Source organism: Pleurodeles waltl, chromosome 6 (assembly GCF_031143425.1).
Source record: "Pleurodeles waltl isolate 20211129_DDA chromosome 6, aPleWal1.hap1.20221129, whole genome shotgun sequence".
In the NCBI taxonomy this organism is placed as follows: domain Eukaryota; kingdom Metazoa; phylum Chordata; class Amphibia; order Caudata; family Salamandridae; genus Pleurodeles; species Pleurodeles waltl.
The window spans coordinates 228,381,222-228,395,756 of record NC_090445.1 but is presented as its reverse complement, the minus strand read 5'-3'; the positions used below and the strand labels follow the sequence as shown (position 1 = coordinate 228,395,756).

The window sequence follows — 14,535 nt, the reverse complement described above, 5'->3', positions numbered from 1 at the left end:
TCCTGTCATTTCAAGTCTGCTTCTGCTCCTCCAGATTGTTAGTATCTCCCTCATCCCTGCTTGCACATCCTTTCAGATAGGTTCCTTATTTTCTTAAGATGATTGATTTGATTTGGGATACATGATCAAGTGATGAGAATACTTTCGGACTTCTGACAACGGAGGTGGGAGGGCTGCTGACCTGTCTGTTACTATTTGTAATTACTAATCTTTTGTAAAATAGGCACTGCTATCTGCAACACAAATTAGCTCCCTTACTTTCACCTTAAGGGGTATTTACCTTGTTGTTTTGTTGTTGAAGACCAATGGAACTATCTTTGTTCTGATCTAGCCACTGATTCCTCCTTCCTTCTTTCAGTTGACTTACCTCTTTCTGTAGTTGTTTTCTGTTATCTAGTGTCTTTGTTTTGGGTGCCATGTGGAAATGTCCTGCCTGTGCTGAATCCCGGGAAAGAAGGAAAGGAAGGAAGGGCGGACAGAAGGAAAGAAGGAAAGACAAAGAAAAAAGAAGAAAGGAAAGAAGGAAGGAAGAAAGAGAGAGACTATGGGGATCATTATGACCCTGGCGGACACTAGACCACCACGATCACGGTGGTGGTCGGACCGCTGCGGTCATGGCGGTCCGACCACCACATTATGACCATGGTGGAGCCCCCACGGTCCCACCGCTGGCACTGCCAGTCTGCCGCCAGCCTGCAGCCTGGTGGTCCCGGCGGTTGTAAGCCCTGGGAATTACGAGTCCCCATCCGCCAGCCTGTCATTGGCAGTTTACACCGCCATGGAAAGGCTGGCGGAATGGGGGACTCGGGGGCCCTGCACTGCCCATGCTCTCAGCATGGGCAGTGCAGCGGCCCCCATGCCCAGCCCCATCGTGCATTCCACTGGCCGAATTATGGGCAGTGGAATGTGCGACAGGTGCTGCTGCACCTGCTGCACCACCACATTGCCGCCTGCTCCATTAGGAGTTGGCTACAAAGTTTAGGCCCCGTTCCCCGCTGGGCTGGCGGGCAGAAACACTGTTTCTGCCCACCAGCCCAGCAGGGAACTCAAATTAGGGCCAGCAGGGTTCAGGCCGCCCATGTGGCCTGATAGCAGAATGACATTGGCAGGCAGCCTCCGCCACCCGCCAATGTCATAATGAGGGCCTGTATATTGTAGATTTACAGATAATATATTCACTGAAAAAAATAAAGTTAAAGGGAAGTCATGATTGTATTTGTTATAACACATTAACATATATATTTATTTTTTTTAAACCTGAGAAATTCACCTAAAAAACAAAATTAAAGTGCAGTTATGGTTACAAATTCCAACCGAACAACCACTGAAATTCACAAGTTATGGTTAGGACCACAATCCGTAACTCACACAACAGCCATGTAAACTAAAACCAGGACCACTGGAATTATGCGTCAGGGGAAGACCAAATTATGTGACACAGTTGACTAAATTGTGAGGCAAGAAAAAGCTAATTATGCTGGGATAGCATTATTTTATTATTTTGTCATGTTTGCACATGGTTTACACCTGGTAGCACTGCCTGGGCAAAGATTTAACTTTATTATTACCAGTTTAACACCCCAAAACTGCAACAGGTAATTAAAAGTTAGTCAATTTTTGGAAGAGCTTTCAACTTTGGTGGGACACGTGTGACCACGTTTTAGTAACTTTTGATCCATTTGAGTTAAAAACAATTTTTCTTGTTAAAATCAGCAGATTATGCAGCAGAAGCTAGATTAGTTAACAAATGGGGAAAATCCATAACTATGCAGAAAACTCCACAGCTGAAGAATTGCATAATACCAGTGGTCCTGAGTATAACTGCCACAGAATCAAAATTGACATATTTGATTGTTTGTTATGTTTCTCAGTCCCTTGCTAGTTACTGACCTAAAAAACTTTTCGATGTTAATGTGCCTTAAAAATAAATAAATAATTCATAACACAAATAAATAATAATACAAATGAGCAGAACCTCAGTTAACTATTTGAAGAGAATGCCTTAAAATTCCATTCCCAAAATTGTGGATGTTATTTCACTTTCTTTGAGATCTAAAAAATGTAAATTCCTAAAAGTATAGGAGTGAATTGCTTCCATGGGAGTCACTTACTCCCTAGTGAACTCAAGAGTAGGTGGAAGTTCTGGTGCAAGGAACTGGACATCTACAAGTTTAAGAATATTTATGAGGTTCCAAAGCTGGAAGTCCTAAAACTTAAACAAAATAAATCTACTGAGATCATTCACTTTCTGGCTCATATATTTTGGTTTGTGTTGCTTCCCCTGGAATTAACGATGCAAAGGATAGACTCAATTCATTACTGTAAATTGGTAATTGTATTGTTCCTCTTTGTGTTTTTATTATCTTTAGGTAGGGCAAAGAAACAGCATGTCATTCTATTAGATACCACTACAGCACCCAAGAATGGCCTTCAGGAAAGTGCAGCACGAATCCCGACGTCACTTGATGACATTCATCTTCAAAATGGCAGCCATGCTTGTGTCCCCAAGAAAGATGGCCCTTCCCAGAACACCTTCACTAAGGGTATGTTTTGCCTTTGCAACTCAGAGATGGACTGACTTATGCAGAAACTGGGAGGCTTCCAGACATACCAGTCACACTGAAAGACTACTTTGAAGGGGGGAGAGTAAGATGAATATCATTTAAGTGCTAGGCTCTGTAACAGATATCTTGTGGGGTTGCCTTTCATGCGATTGACTCTGCCCTAGCTTCCTTTCAAAGTTTGTATGTTAGGAACACTGAAGACCGAAATATTGTAGGGCCAAAATATCAAGGCCTAAAAATTGTGGACCTAATTATCATGATGGTAAGTGCATAAAAGCAGGGCCACTGAAATTATGCGGCAAGAGAGGACCAAATTATGTGTCAGGGTAGACTAGATTACACAGTGTAATGCAGCACATTTAATGATTGTATTACTTCTTTATTTTGCTATTTTTTACTCATGTTAACACCGTATGGGTAAAGGTTTCAGCTCATTAGTACCATTTTAACACCCAAACACATCAATAAAGGAACTAAAAGGTGACCAGTCAATGTTTGTGAAAGTCCTTCCAGTGCACAACAATGTTTTACTGCGTTTTTGGTAAATTTTGAACCGTTTGAGCTAGAAATGCACTTTTTGTTAAAATCTGCACATGATGGATTATGTGGCACATGCAGCAAAATCCATAATTATGCGGAAAACTCTGCACCACAGAATCACGTAATTCCTCTTGCCCTGCATATAAGCAAATATAGGTTTACTAATCTTAAAACCACAGCATTGTACCTTGAATATATATACATTTACAAGGTACATTTATGTGAAGTTCAGTATAGTAAACCTATAATTACCTACATATAAGTACCTTCACGATATTTTAGTCCTCAGTATTTACACCTCGATATTTTGACTCAATATACAGGTAGAATACCGACGCAAATATACTGGCCTCTCGATCCCCCAATTCCCCTGTAGGCCAGTTTTCCCCTTTCCAATTTCTTACCTCAAAGGAGAGAGTAGCCCCGATCTTTCACACGCGATGAAGACGACTGCGTCTGAGTACTTCTCTGAGGACAACCACCCCAAATCACAGAAGGTGAGTACTCAAACGTTCACAGAGGAATGGTATTTATTTTGGACTTCTAAATGTTTTATGAAAACACTCTGCTACCGCGGAGGGACATTTTTACTACACAAACCTTACAAATAATGGTTATGTACTTTATATTCAGCAACGCGTATCTGGGTTGCTAAATTAGATAGATGTCTGTAGGGCTCGCTGACACCCATCGCTGTAAATTACGAGGGCTCTGTGAGCCCTCACCATTTAGTGATGGGATATTCACAGATATACAAAGGCACTGGAGTGGCCAGAGACCCTTTGAATGCTGGGATCCTCCTGCTCAGCACAGGCTCCATTGACCCTCAATAAGGCCCTGGGAGGACTGTGTCCAGGCGTGCTTACCCCATCGGTAGAAGAATAAAGACGGATTGTTTGCAGGTGAGGAGTGGATAGATAGAGCAGTTGATGGTCAGGACTGAGTAGAAGGAGGTGGTATAGCAGTATGATAGCGGAGGGGTGGAGGGAGCAGAGAAGCACAGGAAATATAGTTAGTAAAAGAGGTAGAGGCATATAGCGTTAATGAATTGAAAAATTCTTGAGAAATATATGGAAGCATTCTGTCATGTGCCATACTTACATCACCTGCATCCCATGCTCAGAAAAAACAGGATCTGACGTCACTCTCAGCTCCACACACCGAGGAAAGGATGTGATGTAATAATCACTTTGTTCTCTTCAGCTGTAATTTTTGCCTCAGCCTTTTGTCTTACATTCACAGCTTCCACCCTATCAGTTGTCTCTTTGTTGTGTTTTGGCCCTTTAGACACAGTAAAGAGACAACTCTCCTATACTTCCGACAGAGCCCTTCGCGTCTCGCGTCTCCTATCTGTGGGCCATCTATCATCCATATCCACTCTCTTGGCTCACTCTTCTGTAACCATTGTCTTCTGTCAACAAACCTTCAATGCTGAGCTGCCTAGCTCGGACTTTTGCCCCACGCCTTTGTACCCAAGCCTATATTTTGTCTGCAGCCTCCAGTCTGCCCTGACTGTGATGTTTCCATTTAGGTTCTCTTGTATTCAGCCTTAAGGCTGGCTTTGTGGGAGGGTTCCTTTATTCAGACTCTCAGTTGTTCTTTGATTCTGCCGGAACCCTAAAGATATACTACCATAATATTGAGCACAAAATATTGTATATGTAGGTAAGTCGGCATTCGCTATACTTAACTTCTCATATATGTGCCTTGATGACAAATGTACTTTCAAGGTACGTAGATGTGATGTTACATATAGTAATCTATATTTACCTATACCTTCATATATTCTGTTTGTAAACATTTTGGCTACTATACATTCCTACAGTGACATCTGTGTGCCCAATTTTGTGTGAGACAACCTCTCTGAACTCCACATTGTGCTCTAGTCCCTGAACCCGTCTGCCAGCATTTCCACCCTGCCCATGCCGCCTACCCACCTCTGTTCATCACGTGTGTAGTCCTGCCGGAACACTCTGCCTAACCCTTAAGAGATGAGGTTAAAGTGAAGTACCCCATGTCTGTCAGTTTCTGAGGACCACAGACATTGTTCCATCTGAGCAGTGACCTGTGGCAACTGCTGTCAATGCCAAGTGGTGGGGCAGGGGGAAATACCCCCCCCCCAAAAAAAAGTAGATGAAATAATGAAAACAAATATAAACTAGTACTTACCGGCCGCTGCACTCCTGTCCCAGTCCCTGACTCCCAGCAGTCCACGGGTGGGTGCACACTGCGCAGGCTCCCAGATGCCAGTCCAGATACTGCTCTCATGCTGGGAATTGATTGGTCTGAGTGGCCTGGTTTAGCTCTCAGACAGGGCCTGGAAGCCTGTGTCTGTTCTCCACTGGGCTGTGCAACAACAGCTCAGGTTAGAGAAATGCTAAGTGCAAATGTCGGTTTGGGTATTCTAAGACAGCCGGTCAAACTGACATGTGCACGTACAGTGACCACCACTCCTCTTCCCTGAAGCTGAGAGTGGTCCCACCACCCTAGTACTCGGCTAGCGCAGTGAAAAATAACATGATAGTAAAATTGTTTTAGAATAATTTTATGTTTCACATTTGCCTCTTCTGGCTATCAGCAGTGGGGCGATGCTCCACCGCCGTAATGGAGGAGCCGCTGCTGGCAGTGACATCTTTATACTCTTGAGCTGTTGAAAACTGCAGGTGGGTGCAGAGGGGTTGAATTTACTAGAAAATCAACAGCGTTGATGGAGTACCGCCATTTGGCTAGTAAGATTAGAGAGCAAGAATGCCCATTGTTTTATTACTTCAGTCTGTTTGTGATAGAAATTCCTAGACTGTTTAAATACAGGTACATGGTACATCACAAAATATTTGAATTAAAACGGGGAAACATTTAAGACAGTTTCCCTAATGAGACATACTTCATCCCAAGCCCGGGAACATCTTTGATTAGAACATACGTGATGGTTCTAGACCAATCATCTACTCTCCCATGTGCTTGTGCAGACCCACCTATGTATCTGTAACCAGCCCAGTTCAGCAGGTAAACCCAATACTGTAGAGTGCTTAATCGTCTACCTCCATCACCTCCCAACAGTGCTCCCATAAATATGCCCCAAAAAATAAATTAAAAATACTACTCACTAGTCGTGTTTTACCAATCAGTATCACAAAGATTACGTGAGCTTCCCACGCCCGAATTTTCCTTCAAAAATGCTATTCATTTTTTTCGGCCAAAACGCCTCTTCTTTGCTCCACTCATGTTTGCCTAGAATATTAACTTGTAATTCCCAATTCTCTTCTCTGTTCCTTAAAAATGACAAGACGTCAGAGTGTGGAAACAACTCATTCTCGCATCAAAGACAAACACTGCAGAGAAGAATTTAAGTCTAAAGTTAGTGGCGTCCCTTGGTCCAGTAAAAAATCTGAACCTCTTTTTTTGGGACCATTTCCATTCTCAAAGGTTATGGACCCTGTACCACTGACAGTAAAAGGTCCAGCCAGCACTTTTGGATACTAATCCTGATTTTCATTACTCTCTTCTGGAGTAATTGTTAGACACACATATCTGTTTCCCTTGCATCACTCTAACAGTACTGGAAATCGTAAAAGAAATACTCCTTGAGACAACAAATTGCAAGGGGCCTAGTCAGGAGTATCAGAGTCAGTGATTGTCACTCTAGGACTTACTAGTATATATGAAGTACTTGTACAAGCTGTGCACCCACTGCGTTTGAAATCAAGGAGCTGTACCACAGCAAAGCTGTTCTGGATTACTTTATTGGTCACAAACAGATCCCCAATTTACTAACACAATTCAATATCTAAATTTGATAGAAACAACGAGTCGTTTTTACGGTAAAAGAAGCATAATAAAAGACATGTCAGCATGCAATGCTATGCGTAGAACAGTATTGTACATTCTGGATCTTGCAAAATGCAGATTATAAAATAACAGATAATGGTGAGGAGAACATAACAACATATAATTGGGACAGTGCCAAAAAGAATATTGAACCTTTACATGGTACAATTCTTACAGTAGACATATTTACAATCTGAGATAAGGGAAATGTAGCAATTTTAGTCACACACCAAAGTCAGGATAAGAATACAGATCATTAGTTTTAGAATAGGAAATTTGTAGATTCAAATAGGATAAAATAAATGCTTCAAAATACAGACATGACCACTAGTATTTATCCTGATCAAGGTCTTCCCATAACATGAAAGATGCTTTGACATTGTATATCTGTGAACCACCAAGTGGCTGATCTTAAAATAAACAGGAAAAATGCATCTTCTCTGGGAAGAAAGGGCAAACGATATATGTTAAACGTTGCTTTGCAGTCGTTAAATAATTCATCAGCATTGTTCTCTTTTGTTTTGTTTGTTTTGTGTTGTTCGTGCTGCTGTGGTGTGAGGGAGAAGAAAGAGTTGTGGCTCAAAACTAACACTTCATAGGCTTGGGGTGACATGCGACTGTGCCTTGAATATCATTGTCTCTTATTTGTTTTATCTGGTCAGCTACACATCTGTATTCAGTCCCCTGACTGACTTTAGTCTCTGACTTTTACACTCAAGCCTCACTTTAACCTTCATCCTCCTGTCTGTCCTGGCTGTGATGTCACTCCTCCACAAGCAGTTGTGAGTGCCTCTCTCTCGCTAGTCATGCACAAATCAAGCCTTCACTACATTGTTTCTTCTTTCAGATTCTCAGCCAGTCTCAAAACGTATCTGACCTCTGAACCCCACGTTCCCTCCTAATTCCCCAACCTCCTAGGTGCCAGCTCGGCTAAAACACCCTCCCAATCTGATTATCCACTTGTGTTGTCAAGCTTGAAGGAGACATATTTACAATTTGAGATAAGGGAAATTAAAAACAATACACAAAAGACTTAAGAGCTAAAAGTCAGTACAGAGGTAAAACTCAAAGCAAATGTAAAACTCGAGACCTATAATTCAATACAGATGTAGTTAAATGTAAGCTAATCTATTTTGCTTTAAAGGAATTCCTGAATCCTATGATAATTGGATTGAACAAGCAATGGTAAATATGGAACGTTATCTTCATCTGTGTGTTAAGGATAGAATTGGGCAAATTTGCTGGATATGACTGGATTTTTCTGCTATCATATTCTATAAAAGCTCTGACCACTACTGTCCCCTTACAACTCCCAGAGATACTATAGCAAGAGAGTACTGTTGGGAACATGGGACGTATGAACACAGAGTAACACTGTATGATGGATACCAAATTATTTTGCTTTCCAGTCTAAAGGACCATGCATAAATATGTTACTTCTTCCTTCTTTCAGTGATGGACAGAGAATCCCCAGGCAATGCTTTCATCTCGAAGAAGACTACAGCGGGTACAGTCTATCCTAAAGTAGCAACAGAGCACACCCCAACTGTGTCAGCAGCAGTCCACTCCCCAGACCATGTAGATGATGTTGTTGCCAAAACTGATGTCTCAGTTTATCACTCTTCCTCATCCAGTGCATCCACAACTCTTGGTAAAGCCCTTTGTTTATATCTGTTTTATAAATCCAAAATTAAATACTTTACACTTTTCCCCTGTTAAATTCTAGCAGATTTGACTTACTGGATTTAACAAAGTGTGAGGTATTTAACTCACTCTGTAATTACTAGGTGCAGTTAATACCATTCAACTCTGCCCCTTGTGATAAGAAAAATGCACTTTACATTAAGTTTACATGCATATGAAAACTATTGCGAAGAGTACTAGTATGAACAAAATGCTTGACAACAGGCTCATGATATCCTCAACTCTAATAACGATCTCACGTCACGATAACCAGTGGCATAACCCTACACATAACCTTAACTTAGCATAGAAGAACAAGAACAAAATTAGTTCTGACTTAAAACGTGTTTCTAATACAAAGCCTTTCCCAAACCTTAACCCTAATCACAAACCTAACCCTTAGCCTAATGAAAATGTATACCTTTCACCCAAAACCTCAACCATTAACCCCTAACCATTACCATCCCTATAATGACAACTCTAGCCCTTCAAGCAACTCCCTCCCTACCCTGAATCCTCTCCCTACCCCAACTCTAACTTTAACCCGTTAAAATTATGGAATCATTATTCACGAAAAATGCATGTACCCACTGTTTACTTTTTTATTTCGTTTTGATCTTCTTTATTTCAATTGCAGTAGGTTCCTTTATAATGATTTATTTGTTTTCACATATTTATCAATCAATTTTTATCTGATTTTATCTCTATTACACTATCAAAACAGCAAGTTATACACATCCATCTTTTTAAAAATAATTCTATATATCTTGCACTATTTCAGTCATCTAGCAAAGCCAGTTATACACATAGGCTACCTCTGGCCCCCAACAATCATTGATAGGTTTTTCTAGTATTTTTTGAATTCTAGAAATGAACAGTTATAAATAATACATTTCATCCTCAAAACAGCTTTCGATTAAATTGAATTCCTTGTTGATTATAGGTGTGTGTAATTTGCGTAGTTTTGTTTTGCGCAATTATGCAGAATTGTGGCGAAATTACACGTAATTATGAAAACTGCAAATCAGTCATTTGGAGATATATTTTAGCACCAAATATATCCTCTCGTCAATTTTTGATGCAAAAGAATGCATTCTGCACTAAACAAAAGGTGCAAAAAAAACAAAAGCACTGCTTACAACAGCCCCTTGCGTTCTGTTTTTTCCCTGGTTTTTCTGTAAAGCTTTACCATGAATTGTGCGTTCGCTGGATTTTGTTTACTGTGAATGGTGCATAATTACCTGAAGTGGCCTAATGACAATTTCAGGAATTTTGCTTAACAAGCATAATGCGAAATTCCCAAATTACGGTAGTGTAATTTACATTTCTCCCCAGATTAATGTTGATATTCTACAAAAACACAGCAAATAGCAATAAAGTTAGTCTTCAGAAATAGGAACACATTAATCCTGAAGCTACTTCATCTTTCTGTAGTAACTCATTTGTGCTCTTTCACTCAGTTAAGGGCCTGAAGAAGCAACAGACCTTTATGCTGTAACACCGTACTTCATTTGGCCGTTATGACTGAACCCTCAGTTAACTTCCAAAAGCAACCTCCATGACAAACCTAAGTAAAAATTGGCATGACGTTGCAATGAACTTTGGTCAAATCAGTGGATAGTGACTGCTTTACTAATATAGGGACCTATTCACCATGGGAAACTTAGAAGTGAGACAATCTGAAAGTGTAAGCTTACTCTTACACTTTTTAGTAACTCTACTACTTTGAACTAGTCATCACTTACGATTGTAAGGTTACTAAAAATGTAAACTTGCATGTTACCGCCCCTTTAAATAGGGAATGGAGTTTGAAAAAAATGTCATATATAACGCATGTAAAGTTCATACTATTAGTGACTTTACTCAAAAAAGTATTTAAAATATTTATAGGTTAGAATTTTCTTTAAATTAATTTTATGTATCAATTTTAAATGTAGACTGTTTTAAAAAACCTACAGCATTATTGATTAAACTTTACTTAATTTAAGTATATACAATTATTTTTTAAAGATTTACTTTTAAAAACATAACCACTTAAATTAAAATGTTTATATTTATTTATAATGTATTACAAATTACTAAAAGTTGTATATTGAATTAAATTAAATGAATGCAATTACTTTATTTTTTGAAGTTATGTTCATTTTTTTAACAATTTTAAATGTATTTTTTTTAAATAAAATCATATTTATGTGTTAATTAAATTGCTTTTTAAAATTAAAATAAATGTATACTTTTTTAAAAAAACGTTTAAATATTTAAATGTATTTGAACATTATTTCCTATGCGGTTTTATTTTAAGTCCATATCTCCATTGTTTTCTATGAAAGGGTGTTGCAGTACTTATGAGTGGCCATGCGTGGTGCTGAACTTACTCTGAGGTGGCGTACATTATAGCTGTTTTGGGTTCTTTTTTCTATAATATTTGCAGAAGTGTATTTTGTGGCTAGTAGTAGGCTTACTCTTTTGTGGGTGGGTGAATAACCCTCTCTAAAACCCTTCCCTACCTTTCCCTGAACCCCTCCCCTCCGCTTCTTTAACACTTTATTACCCCTCCCTAAACCCCTCTACTTTAGTAGTAAGTAGTCCTCATTTACAGCTATTCCCCTGTCACTCCGACATTTACTGTTAAAACATAGGGGTACGTGTGCAGAAATCTCCACAGTCGGGATAGATATCGCTGCACATAAAAGATAGGAAAGGCGGGGCAGTGACCTCTGCATGTAGATTTGTGAACAGCATTTTGTAGTACCTTAGTAGTACTATTGCAGTACTACTAAATGTACTATAGAATTCGGTTTGTGACTAGCTCCTTAGTATCAAAACAGCCAGGTAAATTTGTTCTACACTGCTGAATTTTCCTGCAAAAAAGCTGTTTATCCTTTCTCCAACCAACCTCTTTTATACTCCACTGTAGTTGCCCTTCTAGAATAATTTTCTCTAATCCTCATTTAGCTGCTTTATCTCATGAAATATTAGAAATATTTGGTGTGTCCCAATAAAATCCTATCCCTCCACCTCAGAAGTTAAATGTTCTGTGGCATTTGTGGACTCAGTAACAAACCTGAACCTAGTTGTGTAGACCATTCCCAATCACAGAGGTTACCAACACTGGCTAAATAAACAAAAAGTGCCATCACTCTGGGAGAGTCATCCACTGCTTCACAGGCCACCTTTGGAGGTGCGTTAGACATGCATACCCTCTCACCACACAGACATTTCTCATGGCGAGACAGAGGCACTACAAATGAAAGAGGGGGAATTCACATATTGCAATCGGTGGATGGGCCAGAAGCAAGGAGTAGAGTCATGGAGACAGTGTAAGAGATAATGGTATTTTTACAAACTCTGCCCCAAGGAAATTGACAACACAGATATTAATAAGATGTGGTAAGAACTGAATGAGGTGATTGGGTGGATCTGATGCACCTTGTCAGCTATCATATTATGTAGATGCTGCTGATGTCAGGTATCTGCTGATTATTTCTATAACTCACCACTACCAGCACACAGAAGATTATGGGTTACTCGCTTTCCACTGTAAAAAACTCTGCCTAAATGTGATGCTTCCTGTATATTTTAGCGACAGAAAGCGAATTAACGATCAGTGCCGCCACCACCACCAAGATAGATCCAACAGGTACAAACAGTCCTTCGCGAGGAGTAGAGCACACTGCGACCATACCAGAAGAGATCCTCTCTCCAGAGCACGCCCCTGATGGTGTTTCTGAAGACGATTCCTCCATGTACCTTCCTTCCCCGGTCAGTGCATCCACCAGTCCAGGTAAACAACTTCTTTATATTGGCTTTATGTAAATCCTAAAGTACATAATACACCAGACACCGGTTGAAAGTTGCTTGATTGCCCTTTGCAATTATACATGTGGGGTGAATTCAGAAGTACAAGCAATGTGGCGCAATTACAAGCAATGTCACTTGTCAATAGGTCTATTTGACGACAAAAGAAAAAATATAAATGAAGAAGTCAATTTTCTGATGGAAGTTGAGTTGCAAATGTTGTTATACTTAATGCACAATTCCTGCCTGTAATCATACACATACAATGCCCATGTTCAAATATGAACCAAACGTTCATATCTAGCTACTTAGTATCCATGACACTGCAAACTAGTGAATATTTGAGGCAATACCTCCGCCTACTTTTGAAAAATAACTCAAGCATTTCTAAAATCCAGTTGTAATTGCTATACAATAAAACACAAAGTAAGGAATAGAGAGAATGTTTTAAGAATCCAGACTCCTTTGTCCTTTATATTTGGAATATGTCACTTCAGTACCTGGAATTATGTTGTATAGGCAACTGTTTATTAATGCGTATGCTATAAATTCTGCTAAACTCCATGGGTTAGTGCTGACGGAAGGATGATGGTTGTGGATGCACCCAAGAATGTGCTGAAGCATTTAACAACACATTTGTCACATCATTAGAATAAAAAGTTATATGTTCGGACGCAGCACTTGGTAGATGTTGGATTGTTAAATAATGCAGACAAAAGGACCAAATTCTTGATGTGAACTGTGCCTGAGCTTCCTCAAAGCCCAGACAATTTGGTTTCTACAAGGAATTCCTGACTCACCGTTGGTGCAATGGTCTCTATGATAGTAGATTCCTTGTGCCTTCCCATCTAAGACACCCATCATTCCCAAGTACTATGGAATGCACATCCCTACACTCGACTCTGACGACACATATCAAGTGCAAACTCTGTGAATGTGATGAATTCACCCATTCCCTCTGACACTACTACAACTGAAGTCTCAGAATTATAATGAAGAACTAGATTGCTTATCCTGCAGAATTACTGGGAGGAATACATTTACTGATCATAAAACCCTATTCACCCAACTAATTTCTACTTGTGTGGTTAGTGGATTACTATTAACATGATTAAGCTCCTATTTGGTTAGCAGCACTCACCAGAATAAACTTGCCCATACTATTGTCTGTGGTGGTCAGGAGGACTTGGCAGTATCACTGAATAAAGCCAACATTGTCCTGTACTAGACATTATCATCTGCGTACTCTGTCCCCATCCAGAGTGCCATGTCAGCCACCCAGAAGCCTCAGGTTAGCTACCCTTGAATACTCTGTCCCCAGTCAAAGTGCTGTGCCATTCATCCAGAAGCCTCAGGTTAGCTACCCTTGAATATTCTGTCCCCAGTCAAAGTGCTATGCCATTCATCCAGAAGCCTCAGGTTAGCTACCCTTGCATATTGTGTCCCCAGCCAAAGTGCTGTGCCAGAGTCCAGAAGCCTCTGGTTGACTACCCTAGGCTTACTCTACCTCTGTTGGTACGATAGGAACATTTTGAGGATAGCAACCTACAAGCTCTGTGCTTTACCCTGCGGAACCCATCTCCATGCTCCTGCGGCCCGAAGAAGACCAGGAAAGCTCAGTAGAGACCTGAAACCTTCCCATGTTCTTACAAGATTTTGCACCTAGCATCAGCTGATGTCTTGACTCCGAGGAGCCTTCACGTTTGTAACCTCAACCTTTCTTGAAACGTTTCACCTTCCCTACCCGCTCCTCCTCCGAAGAAGCCTGCGGCAGACTGTTTCAGAACAATAACTAAAGTAAAATGAATTACCTTTAAACGCAGAAACTGATCTGCTGCCTATGAATGTTTGACTCGGTGATCACTTCTTGTTCAAACATGTTATTTTTTGAAAGATTTATGAGTCGATAACAAGAACTGACTGAAATTAACATGACCCAATCGTGCTAAATCAAGCACCCACGAATATCGTGAGGTAGTTTAAGAGGCCGCAACTGCATACATCAGTTGATACATAAAACGCCCCTGGCTCCATGTGGGAAGTGCTTCAAGGCAGCATGTGTTGATGCTTGTCCCTATATTGAAGGGGAATTCAACGCATACTTTTAATAATACTGAGCTAA

The 14,535-nt window shown here is 40.2% G+C and overlaps 1 protein-coding gene across 1 annotated transcript in view; it reads left to right on the top strand.

Moving 5' to 3' along the window:
- The window catches only part of LOC138301517 (myosin light chain kinase, smooth muscle-like), a 326,421-nt gene that overhangs the window by 197,235 nt on the left and 114,651 nt on the right, over nt 1-14,535 (top strand). Inside the window, exons 10-12 of the mRNA XM_069242031.1 lie at nt 2,370-2,543; nt 8,386-8,583; nt 12,199-12,399. Coding sequence (XP_069098132.1) covers nt 2,370-2,543; nt 8,386-8,583; nt 12,199-12,399 — 573 coding nt within the window. The remainder of the gene's footprint in view (nt 1-2,369; nt 2,544-8,385; nt 8,584-12,198; nt 12,400-14,535) is intronic.